This window comes from Colletotrichum jinshuiense, chromosome 12 (assembly GCF_051148585.1).
Source record: "Colletotrichum jinshuiense chromosome 12, complete sequence".
Classification (NCBI taxonomy): domain Eukaryota; kingdom Fungi; phylum Ascomycota; class Sordariomycetes; order Glomerellales; family Glomerellaceae; genus Colletotrichum; species Colletotrichum jinshuiense.
In genome coordinates this window covers 131,461-144,294 of record NC_139305.1, presented here as the reverse complement: position 1 = coordinate 144,294, position 12,834 = coordinate 131,461, and the positions used below count along the sequence as shown (strand labels likewise).

General features: G+C 48.5%; 1 protein-coding gene across 1 annotated transcript; it reads left to right on the top strand.

The window, feature by feature from the left end:
• Nucleotides 1–3,643: 3,643 nt before the first annotated feature.
• EsH8_XII_000031 (uncharacterized protein) lies at nucleotides 3,644–11,735 on the top strand (the record flags this gene model as incomplete). The annotated part of the gene is made up of 6 exons (XM_083273794.1): nucleotides 3,644–3,996; nucleotides 4,109–4,141; nucleotides 4,192–5,503; nucleotides 5,597–6,809; nucleotides 6,874–11,193; nucleotides 11,275–11,735. 6 exons carry the CDS (start codon nucleotides 3,644–3,646, stop codon nucleotides 11,733–11,735), a joined length of 7,692 nt encoding a protein of 2,563 aa, XP_083120408.1.
• Between the last annotated feature and the right edge of the window lie 1,099 nt (nucleotides 11,736–12,834).

The window sequence follows — 12,834 nt, the reverse complement described above, 5'->3', positions numbered from 1 at the left end:
TAAATATAGGCGCTCTAGTAGTTCTAGAGGCTGGCATTTTAATACTAGAGGTAGACCTTCTGCCTCCCCCCTTAATAGTATTCTTAAGTATCTAGGTAAATTAAGCTATTATTATAGCTATTCCAGCCTAATTAGACCTAATAGGCGTTAATACTATTACTAGTACTATTATGGGTTCTATAAGTAGTAGAGTTCTTAGTATTTCGTCTAGGTTGTTGCTTCCTTTATTAGGAATCTAAAGCCTAGGTTCCCTCCAACCGGTAAATAAGTACAAGCTGCCTGGTTTAGTAGGCGCTACGCTTAAGGAAGCTGTTGTTACTGCTATAGCCTAATTAGGAATAAGCAACGCGTTATTGCCTATCTTTTAGCTATAAGGGTAATCCTAGTATTATATAGAGTAATCTTGTTATTATTACTATTTATAATATTTTAAATAGTTCCCCCTTTCTTAAATAGCGGTTTTAATAATTCCTTTTATAGTTTTCGTAAAAACGGCTACCTCTATTAGAATTAGCCTAATTAGGCCTATTTTAATGTTTTCCGCCTATCTTAAAGTTAATTAAAGTAAGGTGGTTATAATGTTTTAACACTAGGGAATATAGATAAGTCTAAAACCCAACTTTACTATAGTCTACTAATACTTAATTGTTACTACCCTACTCCGCCTTCTTGTATTTTCGCTTAATATTAATATTTTACCCCTAATTAGGCTAATATTTATTTAAATCTAGAGTCTAGATACAATTTAGCCGTCCCCTATAAAACTAATATAGTTTAGCTTATATCCTGTAATATCTGGGGGGCTAAATAATATCGGTATGTTAATTATTTTCATTTAGCAGTTAACTTAACTTCCTTACAACCTTACTTTAATATATAGATTAATAGGGGCTAAGGAAATATTAGTTAACTAAATTAATTAGTTAATTAATTAGTATCGTTTTAGGGTTAAATATCTTCTCCTAAAGTAGTTGTATATATTAGTTTTCCTCTAATTAGATTAGATTCATCTTGTTGTTAAAGAATTTAGTTTGTCGTTATAGTATAAGAGGTTATTAACCTCTTATTAGTAATAAAAAGATCAGCAGTTTAATTCCGCTACAAGGCACTATTAAAGTGGAATAGTAGGGATAGATAAATATAAAACACTATAACACACCTAACAACTACTATACACCCTAGGTTCCGCCTACTATAGAGTAACTTCCCGTCTGTAGAGCAACAGAAGTGTTAATTATCTGTTAGAGATAGGCCTGATTAGGCCTATTCTAAGCAGATAATTACACTTTCTAGGCTGTACGGGGAGGGTTGTAAGTTTACCTTATTGCTTAGTGGTCACCTCTACTATAGTCGTACGCACGCACAAGTAAAATCATAGAAGATCTCCAGATTACGTAAAGAAAGAAGTATTAATGTAATTATGTCTGCTAATATCTTATCAGGCTTAATCTGCTCTAATTAGGTCTAAATACCTGCTGATAACTAAGGAAAAGACAGGATGGTAATGCAGTTAGGGGTAAAGTAGCCCTACTGTCTACATGTCTGCATGGGCCGCGTAGGTTAAACCCCGCCCTATTCCATTATAATTAAAGGAATATATCTAAACTAATTAGAAATTTATTCTTTATTAATTCTAAATTACTTACTTAAACCTATCTTTAGTTGATTTATCTTTTAAATCACCCTTTAGAGCCTATAGATAATATATATAGGTGCTTTAACTAGAGGGGGAGGAGGGTAATAGTAACAACTATAAGATATAATTAAAATTATTAGTATAGCTATAAGATCAACTAGAATATAGAAGTTCTATTAAACTAGATAAGAAATAGATAGTAGAGGTTGTTAAGTTTTATAGGGGACGTCTAAAGAGGAAGTAGTTAGAAATTGATTTAGAATTAGTTTAAAATTAATTACTAACTGTAAACTTTTTTTCTTTTATTAAAAGTAAAGAAGTAGTATTCTTCTTCTTCTTTTAGAATCTCTTCTCCTTAAAGGATAAATAAAATAATATTCTATTAAGACTATAATTTAATTAGAGGAAATCTAATATAATAGCTTTTATTCCTACAGCCTTCTTCACCTTAATAAATACAGCATGCCTATAGTTAAGTAGTTTTAGGGATATACTAAAGTAATTAGTTTTAAATTAATTTAAAAGTAATTAAAAATCAATTTATTAAGTAACTTACACTATAAGCAGACTCTTTAATAATAAGTATATAGTCTTCTTATATATTAGTATATATAATACCTTTCTTAAAGTGGGATAATTAAGCTTTAGCCTAGCTAGATATTAAGTTAATAAGAAAATAATTCTAAATCGATTTAGAATTACTTACCTAACAGCCTTCTTTTATAGACTTAGCTGTAGGATAGATTACTAAATAGCTTTAATCTCTATAACGATTTCTATTATAACCTTTATATAGTTCTAATAGGGAAGGTCTTAATTAAAGTAAGGGTAAGCTTTTCCCCCTATATATATATATATTATACGTTTACATATAGCATTCTAGAGAAAGGCTAAAGTTATAATCTTTTCTAAGTAAAGGCGGTACTTATTATACTAGATCTAAATTATATAGATTTAGAATAGGTTTTAAATCGATTTAAAACTAACTTTAAATCACTTACTAAATCCTATAGTGCGTTTATAAACTCTTTATTAAAAGTCCTTATATCTACTATATATAGGACGCCCTTATCACTTATCTCTAGGTACTTAAGTATAGTTAGAGTAAATATAGTTGTCTATATAAGAAGATAGTTGTTGTAAAAAGTATAGTAACCTCTTTTAGATGGTTCTAAGGAGATAAGTACAAGAGGGCTTTTATATTTAATAACATTCTAAATCGGTTTAGAATCAATTCAGGATTAATTAGAGATAAGTTACTTATAATTCCTTTATATAATCTCTATATATTAGCATGCTTGTATAGCGTGATATCTTCTTATATCTCTATATCACTAAGGGTAATACCTTAAAAGATTAAGGTTACACCCTAAAGGAGAGGGAATATAGTAGAGGCTATTATAATTAGTCTGGAAAGTAATAAGAATTAATTTAGAATCGATTTAAGGTCTAAGATTTATACTGTAAAAGGTTGAAGTTTATAACGCGATTGAGATTACCCGACCATGGTCGGGTAATCTTAATCCAAGGTCGGGTAATCTTAATTACGCCCTACATCTCCCATACTAAATAAGTAGGGTGGTCGGGTTACCCCCCCCCCCCCAATGGTCGCCTTAACTGTAGTCTCCTCCTCCGCCCACCATGACTGGGTATGCGTGCCCGTTCCGCATCAGCTGAACACCGTCCGTAATCAGCCATGGAGTCTACAGCCACCCTAAGGGTGCTTTGAGGCGGGATTGGGGGTGCAACCCCGGTGTGAGTATAAAATTTGTAGACATCCGTCCGCAGCCTCCGTCCCCCATCCCGTAGTGAAGCAAAGGGGTTCTGCGCCTCTGATGGGAGTGTAAATGAACTCGGCATACCGAAAAACTCCCCACCATCACGTTTAGATACTCGGCTGTCGTGTCCCTTTCCTAAACCAGCTGCTATTCTGCTCACTCATGCTTTCAATAAATCTTGACACTTGTTGATGCTGCTAGCCACGACGAATCCGTAACCGCCAGGATCATGGCGGAGTCCTATGGAGTTGACTCGCTTCACATCAACGTTGGCGATGGCGAGTGTACTGTCCATCTCCTGGTCAAGTTACAGCCGACTACAAACGCAAAGTCCATCGTAAAGGCCATTCTCATCGACACTGGCTCTTCAGGCTCGTCTCGCTTCGGCCATGGCGTCCTGGCCAGCAGTCTCGCTTCCATTGCCGCACGTTACGGCTGCCCAGTGCTACAATTTGACGCCGTAGTCCTCTCCGTCTGGGATCCGGATTACTACGGTGGTCTTTTTGAACTGCTTGGCGCCGAAGTCGACGACAATATTCAACCCGGCCAGCGGCTCGACAGTTTTCGCGCCAGCTGGCTCAAGTATGATGCGCAGGGGAATCCGGTGTCCGTGTTATACGCGCCGTGTGCGCCTCCATCACATGTACCAGAACTCAAGCTGCTAGGGGCTGAGAACAACATGTTGACGTTTCAGTTCATCAGACCAGGAGCAGATCAGCCTGTCCATGTTAGTGGCTTCTGCAATTTTGTTCATAGGCCCGATTTACTGCTCGGTAGCGATCTGTTCGCGGGGTCGCCTCCGCCAGTCAACTTTTTCACTTCGCCAGCGAGCTCTCCTCATGATCTGCTGGCTAGAAATCCGCCAGGCAGAAACATGCCAGGCTTGTACTGCATCGTGGCAGATAACGCAGTCATGGCATCTCAGGCACGTGTCGCGAAAGTCGAGTCTTCGCTTGCGTTCGCCATCGTGTGGAACAGCAAGCCGGCGTGTATGTCGTACTTTGGCGGCAGCGTCGCCGATGACGCTATCCAGTCCAAGTTGATCGACTGGATCACGGCAGATTCTCCAGAAACCAATATCGAGGGGCTCAGCTTGACGACGATGAAGATGGGCAGTCGCAGCGGAAGCCCCGTCACCATTGCGGATGCCGTCGACTGTTTGGCTCCCCAAAACGTGGTAATGTTTACGGGGAGCAAGTATGGAAACCCTCGTTGGGAGCTCATTCTCTTGCTGCACAGTCTTCTCTTGTCCCAGCAGCCCGATGTTGCTACATCCAGAACCATTTACGCCACGCAATACCCATACTACTTCGTCAAGCAGCCGGAAACAACAGGCAGCAGAAGCCGCTATGTTGACTTTTCGGGAGCCGGGCAGCTCTCATATGACGCCTTTGTCCGTCCCGAAAAGAATGGCGAGTTCCTTCAGATACTCTCGGAATTCTATGACCGCATCAACCGACGTCAGGCGCGACTGGGACAGCCGGGCCTCGTTAATATCTATGATCAATACTGCATGTGGGGTGAAGACGAGACCAAACAGCGCTCGGAGAAAGCGTCCAGAGACTGGATCAACGACCAGTGCGAGCGTCGCTGGGCTCAAATGTCGCCCATCACGTCGCAGTCTCACCCTGCCGTGGGTGCTGCTGTTCACGGATCCTCGCTTGATCCAGTGGGTGTCAAGGGAGTGATTGAGTACATTTGTGTCGAGTCGCGGGATGCCGCCCGAGGTCAAGTAGACGGTGTGGTCAAGGTCAAGTATCTTGGACAGGGCGATTTTCAAACCCATGAGAAAAGTCCCAAAATTGTGGCATTGTCCGAATCTCGGACTCCGCCCACGTCAGACACATCTCCAGTACAGACCGCCGAGTCCACTCAGACAGCGTCAAATAATCAGGTCGCCGCGGTCGCCCACGCCCAGCCCTCCCCTCCACAAGCCATGATCAACCACTTCCCTACATGGAGCGAAGAGCGTAGAGAGGCTCTGGGCCAGGGCCGCTTTGACAGCTACAGTGTCGTGACGCTGAATGGCCTCTACAATCTGGAAACACTTCTCGAGCCTCCGGCCGAAGCCCTCGAGGTCCTTTCCCAGGTGAATCCTCGCCTAACCGAGCCTCGCAAGCCGTTGTGAATGCATCCAGATCCTACAATGAAGGCTCGGCTTGGAGTGTCGCGCCAAGTCAAGACCATCGACACCATCACCATGTCGGCCATTGACAACGAGCTCTGCATCGCGTCGACATTCCTTGCCTTGGAAGGCGGCGCAGTGGGCAAACCCTCAGTATTGGCGCCCGGTGATGCCGACTCATTTGTCGGTTCGCTGCACAATGCCCGGCTCGATCTGGGCGAGAAGCCTGTGGTCGCTGCTGCTGGCCAACCGCCAAGGTTTGTCGAGTTTGATAAGGCGGACGAGCTCTACGGCTGGTTCGTGGCGTCCGTCGGAGCCCGGAAGCTGCAGCTGGCGTCCAGCGCCGAAAACAAAATTGCCCAGGTGAAACTGAAGAAGCTTTCTTCCGGGGGTGAAATGGAGTTCGGAACGGAGCATCTCGCTCACAATTTTGGCCAGGCGGCGCTATCGGGGCTCAGCAAGGAGATGGGCGGCTTGGTTTCCCCCCAGAACGTTCTCGTCCTTGGCCTTGACCCCAGGTGCGATGTTCTCTCCGTGCGTATGTCTGATGTGATATCTCTCCCCATGACGTCCGAGGAAGCTCAGGATCCCGGTCTGCTCGAGTTTTTGGCCATGCCTCTCTCTCTCGATGTCCATCCCGGCAGCAGAAACGCCATCTTCTTCGACCCGGAGCGGAGTTACCGCACAGTTCAGCGGCTTCAGTACCGCGGCAATTCGCAGAGCGCTGCAATCATGACAAATTTCCTCGGCGCTAGAATTCCTGGGATTAACGTCGTGGGTGTGAAGATCGTCTCCAAGCACATCAGCATGTGGACAGTCACTGCAACGGGTCACGGTGCCCTCATAGAGGAGCAGAGCAGCATCAATCTGGAATGTACCATGCCCTCGCTGGGCCTGAACGTGCCTTCTTCCGTTATTCTGAGTGTCCAACAGGGTTTCATCAAAGTGGACATTACCCTCAAGCAAGGCAATCTCCTTGCGCAACTCCTGACGTGGCTCGCAACGCAGGTTGGCCAGCTGGATCTTGCTGCCCTCCTCGAAAGCGAGACGGCCAAGTTGATTCTATCCAACACGCCGGAGCCCCGTAGAATATCTATTACTATGCCCCTAATGGATGACGGGAGTCTTGGAGAGGTTTCAGCCGTGTCAGTGGACATTGAGCTGCTAGCCAAGGCTGGTACTCCCAATGACAACAACAGCATCCTGTTTCTCTTTACCTACGCTTGGAGCAGGGTAGAAGGCAGCAGTCTTCGAGGCGCCCTTTGGCTCAGTAAGTTAATACTACCCAGCTTGCTCAGGTACTTCAAGTACTCGGCTAAATCATACGACGATAGAACCGCCCCTCGGCAAGGAGTCGGATATTTGCAAGCTTCTCCCTGATTGGGAAGAAGACCTAGAGCTTGTGCCTCTCAACAGGGATCACCAGGGCTACTATGTCGACTTGAGAGCACTTGTTGCGCCTTCGACCCTGCCGACAAATCTTCCCTCGCGAATAACCGAGGCGACAATTGAAATCCGGAGCACGGGCTGGGCTTTCGGTGGAGCCATATGCGGCTCGCCGCCAGCACTAAAAGAGGACACAAAGCCCCAGGTCTACTTGGGCAAGCTCGGCGTGCGGGTGATCCATTCTTGGAAGAGCGGTGCCGCGTTTGTCTCGGCCCGGCTGGACGTCGACGTCGGGCTGCTGCGGAAAGACGTCCTCAAGAAAGACGACAATCCTGGCCGGATTAGGGGTTCCGTCGTGCACGATGGACGCAAGAAGACGTGGCTGCTGGGAGTCCTAGTCAAGAACTTTGACCTCGCTTACCTCTATGCCCTCTTCGCCAGGGAGACGGGTGAAGCTTTGACTGTGCTTCTCCGCTACGTGCACGTAAGCTATCTCGTTCTGGCTTTTGAAAATGTCGACGGTGTTGGTAAGGGTTTCCAGATGGTCGGCGGTATCAACGTCGGGTCCGGTCAGTTCGATCTGGCGTATACGTACGGGCAGCCGCCGGGAAGCCTGGCCACCAGGGCCGTCAATCCGTTCCGGAATGGTCCCGCCGAGCTTGAGCCAAAACCAGACACGGTCGAGTGGGAGATTGCCATATCGACTCCGGGTAAAAAGGAGGCCCGCAATATCCCAACGCTCAAGGAATTCCTCGCTGTATTTGTCGGTCCGTTGGCCATGGGTTTGATGCTTTCCCTACCGACGTTCCTGTTTCACGTCAAGATCGGCGATGCCAAAGTGTCGGTACGGAGCGTGAGGGACGCCGCAACGAAAGCGCATATGCTATGCGTTGTGGGCTCCCTCATGGTGAACGGCGCCGAGATGACCTTCATTGTCATGTTGGACCCAACCTCGGGGTCAAAGGCCCACACAAAATACGTGCTGAAGGCAGCACTGCCCAAGATCCCAGAGCTAGACTTGCAGCCCATGGGCAAGCTCAAAGTGCCGATTGATGAGGTGTTCTTTGCCTACGTCGTCGACATTCCACCCAAGCCGTACACCACCGACGTGACCAAGATGGTGGGCCTCACGGTGGCGGATCTGGCACTTGCTAACACGGCACTCACGCAACTCAAGATGAAGAAGCTCGACTACCACAGGTTCAAGGACGAGAGGGATATGACGGACAAGGACGCAGCCATCGTGGCGGGAGGCCATATCTTCATCCTGGGCGTGGATGAGAACAACAGACCTCGCGTCGCGCTTGATTATGCTTTCGCCACGCCCAAGGTAGCTGCCAATGTGATCAGACCGAAGGATGAAGATGCCAGTAGGGACAACAAGCCAAAAGATGATAAGGCTAACGACAATGATGGCAAGGGCCAACCGTTCGGGCCCAAGCCGGACGGTGACTCGACGAAGCAGCTGCCAGCGCACGCCGGCGACCAAGACGAGCCAGAAAATATGGAGGATAGCGACAATGACAACCATAACGGTTCGCAGGCAGCTGGACCCAAGAAGGGCGTTGGCAAGCAGCCGCCAGCGCACGCCGGCGACCCGGACGTGCCCGAGCCACCGTCAAACGATGATGCAAAGCGCGGGAAACGGTCCGGAAAGGCCAGCAGAAACAAGCTGGGGGCAAAACAACGGTCACCAAGAGTACGAGATGGAGAGGACGAGGGCTCCGATCCTGGCCCGAGACGGCGTGTGAAGATTGACAAAGACAAAGGCATCCCAGTCACTTCGGCTCCAGTCCGGGTTACTCCGCCACCGGCTACAACTATCGCCCCGGCAACGGCAACGCCGGTTATTTCAGCTCCAGTCGGGACTACTCTACCGCCTGCTTCTACTACTGCCCCGGCAACGGCAACGCCGGCCACTACCGCCCCTGCTGCGGGTAGTAAGGCCGAGGCAAGCACTAAAACCGACCAAAAACCTGGATCAAAGGCTCAGACGCAGTCCTCAACCCACACCAAGAGCAAGTCTCAGCAAGCGGACGACAATGACGTTTTAAATCCCGATCATGTGTCCGACTCGGAGCTCAAGAACAGGAAAAGGCGAAACGCCATGCGGCCAGCAAGCAAGACGCCGCCGCCTCCGATGCAGGTCATGCCTTTCAAGAAAGACACGGAATACTTTCTGTTATCCAACCTTGGAATCACGTACGAAGACAACACGCTGACACTCTATCTCGACGCCAAGGTTATCTTGGGCGTTCTCCACGCCTCAGTCACTGGCCTGTGGATAGCCGTGACATTTGACCGCGAGAAGGTCCAGCCTGAGAAGGGCAACGAGGATGACCCCCTGCTTGATACGATCAAGGTTACGCGAGTCCGAGGAGGGCTCAAGGGCCTCGTGATAGCATACAGCAAGCCTCCACTAACATTTGCCAGTGCCGGCTTCCTCACGGAGGAGACGACATTTGTGCTGAGACCAGGTAGAGGCGATATCGAGGTCCGTGACGTGCTTGGCGGGATGCGCAACCTCCCAGCAAACTACAACCCAGATGACCCGGCTGGGCTCGCCGTTTTCAACTCGGCCAACCATGACGACGTGGTTCATAAGGATTCTGCTTGGACTTGTGCGGGAGGCTTGATATTTGGCGTGACCAAATTCCGCTTCACGGCAGCGCTCCTATACCAGTCTCGTGAGCACAGCGAGTACAAAATGCAGTTCTACATGAAGCCAGCAGAAATTGCGGGAGAGGAGCCTACTAGGGCCAAAAGGCTTGTTCTCGACCCGACAAAGAATAGCGCGTCTTCAACCGTATTCTTCTTTCTCAAGTGGGAAGGCCGCATTCAGTTCGCGGGCGTGGCCCTCACAGGGCTGATGGTCGCTTTCGGGTACAATTTGCAGCTCCGCCTGCCCCGCGTGGACGAGGTCAAGGACTTTCCCCTGGTGGCCATGCATCGCGCGGAATCAACGCCGACGAATCAACTCCGCGATCTTTGTTCGCCAGAAAGGGGTGGCTGGGTCAGACCGCTCGACAATGAGATGTTTCTGGCTTTTGGAGCCAAGCTTGACTTTGCGCTCGTCTTGGCCATCGACACTGCCGTCATTGTACAGTTATCGCCCGAGTTCCGCTTCACCATCGTCGGCGTGGCTGTTTGCGAGCTGCCATCGGTACAGTGTCCCGTCAAGATGGCCCGGATCGAGTTTGGCTTCATTGCCACCCTGCATCCCAACGCCGGCAGTTTCAAGCTGGAGGGCGCCCTGTCCCCCGAGTCCTATATCTTGCACGAGAACTGCCATCTGCGTGGTGGTCTGGCCGTGTGTTTCTGGTGGCCCGTTTCTGGCAACAACGCTACCGACGAGGCTGCGGCGCGCATGAAAGGCGATTATGTCATGACCATTGGCGGATACCACAAGTCCTTTTCTGTCCCTGGGCACTATCCTTCCGTCGAGCGCCTGGCTCTCGAGTGGCGAGTCAGCGACTCCATCTCCATGCGCGGCGAGCTCTACTTTGCTCGCACGCCAAAGGCCGTCATGATGGGTGTCATGGTGGCTCTCACGTTTCGCAGCGGCAATCTTTCAGCCTGGTTCACCGCCTGGCTCGACCTCCTCGCCAATCTCGAATCAGATCGGTATTCCTTTACGGGAGGCGTTACCGTCGGCGTCAACTACACCATCGAGGCCTTCTGGGTTTCGACAAACGTCAGCGCCCAACTGGGAGCTCAGTTCCATATCGAGGCGCGGCCCTTTGGCTGTCGGGCCCGCGTCGAGTTCTGGGTCTTTACCTTTGACATAGAGTACGGCGACACGAGGCGGATCCCCGAGTATCCCAAGTCGCTCCAACAGTTCTACGAGCTCGTCCTTGGCATCACAGGGAAAAATGCACTGGACCGCCCCTGCACGGCCACTTTCAATGCCACATCAGGATTGCTCGCTCCAGCCAAGGTGCCGCCGTCTTCTAATTCGGACAACGACAACAAGAAACAACAGAAGCCATGGACAGTGCGTGGTGGGCTGTTCGTCTTCTCAATTAGTAGTACGTTCCCCGTGAGCTCTGTCCTTGTCGACGACCGTTCCATAGCAATCTCCAACGAGACACCTTTATATGCGAAGCCGATGAAACGCAGTAATGAGACAATTTCATCCGAAATCCATGTCCGGATCTTCAAGAAGAAATTCCGCGGGCAGAATGGAACTCTCGACCCTGGATATGAGAAGATCGGCTGGAACGTGGTATCAGCAACCAAGGCTCTGCCAAGAGGATTTTGGGATAAGTGTAAGTCTCTAAATTGTGGTTGCTTTCTAACCCCGTCCATTCTTTTCTCCTTTGTGCTGATAATTAACTTTTCCCCACTAGACGAGGCCTGGAAAGACCCAGCCGCTTCTGGCAACTCCTCCGCCCTCAACGACGGAGGCCCCGTCTCAGTCAACTTGACAACAGACCTTACTCTAAGCCCGCCGACACCGCAAATCTCCCTGGACGGCCTGGTCCCGATCAAAGCAGGTGAACAGCAGAAAGAGGACGCTCTAGACTTGGTCGACCCGCGCTTCTTCCCGAAACTGGAGATGGCCAATGCTGCATTTGCCCCAGCCACGATGGGCACGTCGACGAGACACTACGAAGAGGCTGTTCGCACTTGGCAGCTCCCGCGCCCCGAAGTACAAAATCTGCTCGACTTCTGGGCAGTGAGCCTTTCCTGGGATAACAGGCCCGGCGGTGGTATAAGTCAGTTACTGGACGGCTCAACGCCAAAGATGTATATCGAGAAGCAGGATCGGCTCTGGATGGGTGCGCCGTCTATTAATGCGGTAGCTTAGGTAATTCTTACCTACTTACTTATGTACTTACGCTTATCGCAAATCAGTCCTTCATCATTATGTAACGGCCTATACTTCTTACATTGGGTTAGGCCTAATGTCCTTCTGTTGCGGTGCTTACAAGGGCTGTGCCGCCTGCATCCTAGTCGCTGGGTGGGGTCAATACTTTTTGGGTCGTAACAGGAGGTAGCTCCTAAGCTATACAGAAGAGGGAATAATTCAGGTAGACAGGCAACAATGAGGAAGAGTAAGAAGAGCTGTGATATGTTCAATTTGACGTTGTAGCAGGAGGAAAAAAGCCGAGAAGATAAGCAAAAGCCGCCACCATCTAACAAAAAACCCTTCCATCAACGTCTAGTCCTACTTTCTCACTCTCGGCTCTAAAGCCCAGATGAAAGAAGCTGGGAAGAGAAGTAAAAGCTGCCACCATTTAAAACTATCAACCTTCAATCCTGCTTTCTTGCTCTATGCCTTTGCATAGCAGTTTGAGTCAAGGGGAGCTCCGTGGGCGTTGCACTGCACTCTAAACTTGCAGTTGTTTAAGAAAATGGGTATAACCCCGCCGATACCAGCATTGGCAACATAGCCAGCGCAGTATCTACCAAAGTTGGTGGTGACCATGCTTCCCCCAAGGTTTTTGCAAGATGCCTCTGTGGCGGCTATGTTGACACTAGTATCGGCATTGTGGCAGCGACAGAATTCGTAGGCGGCGCAAGCTGAACCCAGCGTCGAGAAGAGGGTGATAATCACAGTGGGAATCTAAGGGAAATTTAGCCTATACACTTTAAAGATGCTCCTGACCAGACTTCATACGATGAGCTTCATGATTTTAAGAATGAAGGTGATAAAATTGATTTCTCTTGGAAAGTAGTAGGATTGTAGAAAGGTAGATATAAAGATGATGAATATTAAGTTATTAATGAACAGAAGACGTGACTTCTTATAGATTTTCCGCCATGATGAAGGCGTCGTGTCCTTCTATCGCTGCAAGAGTCACGAGTCATAAATGCAGTATTGTATTCCATGTTAATCACTCGTAAACGCGTTTAATTAAACCGCTTTACCGGTAGGTGTCTCCAGCAAACAAGCTGGAGGCCTC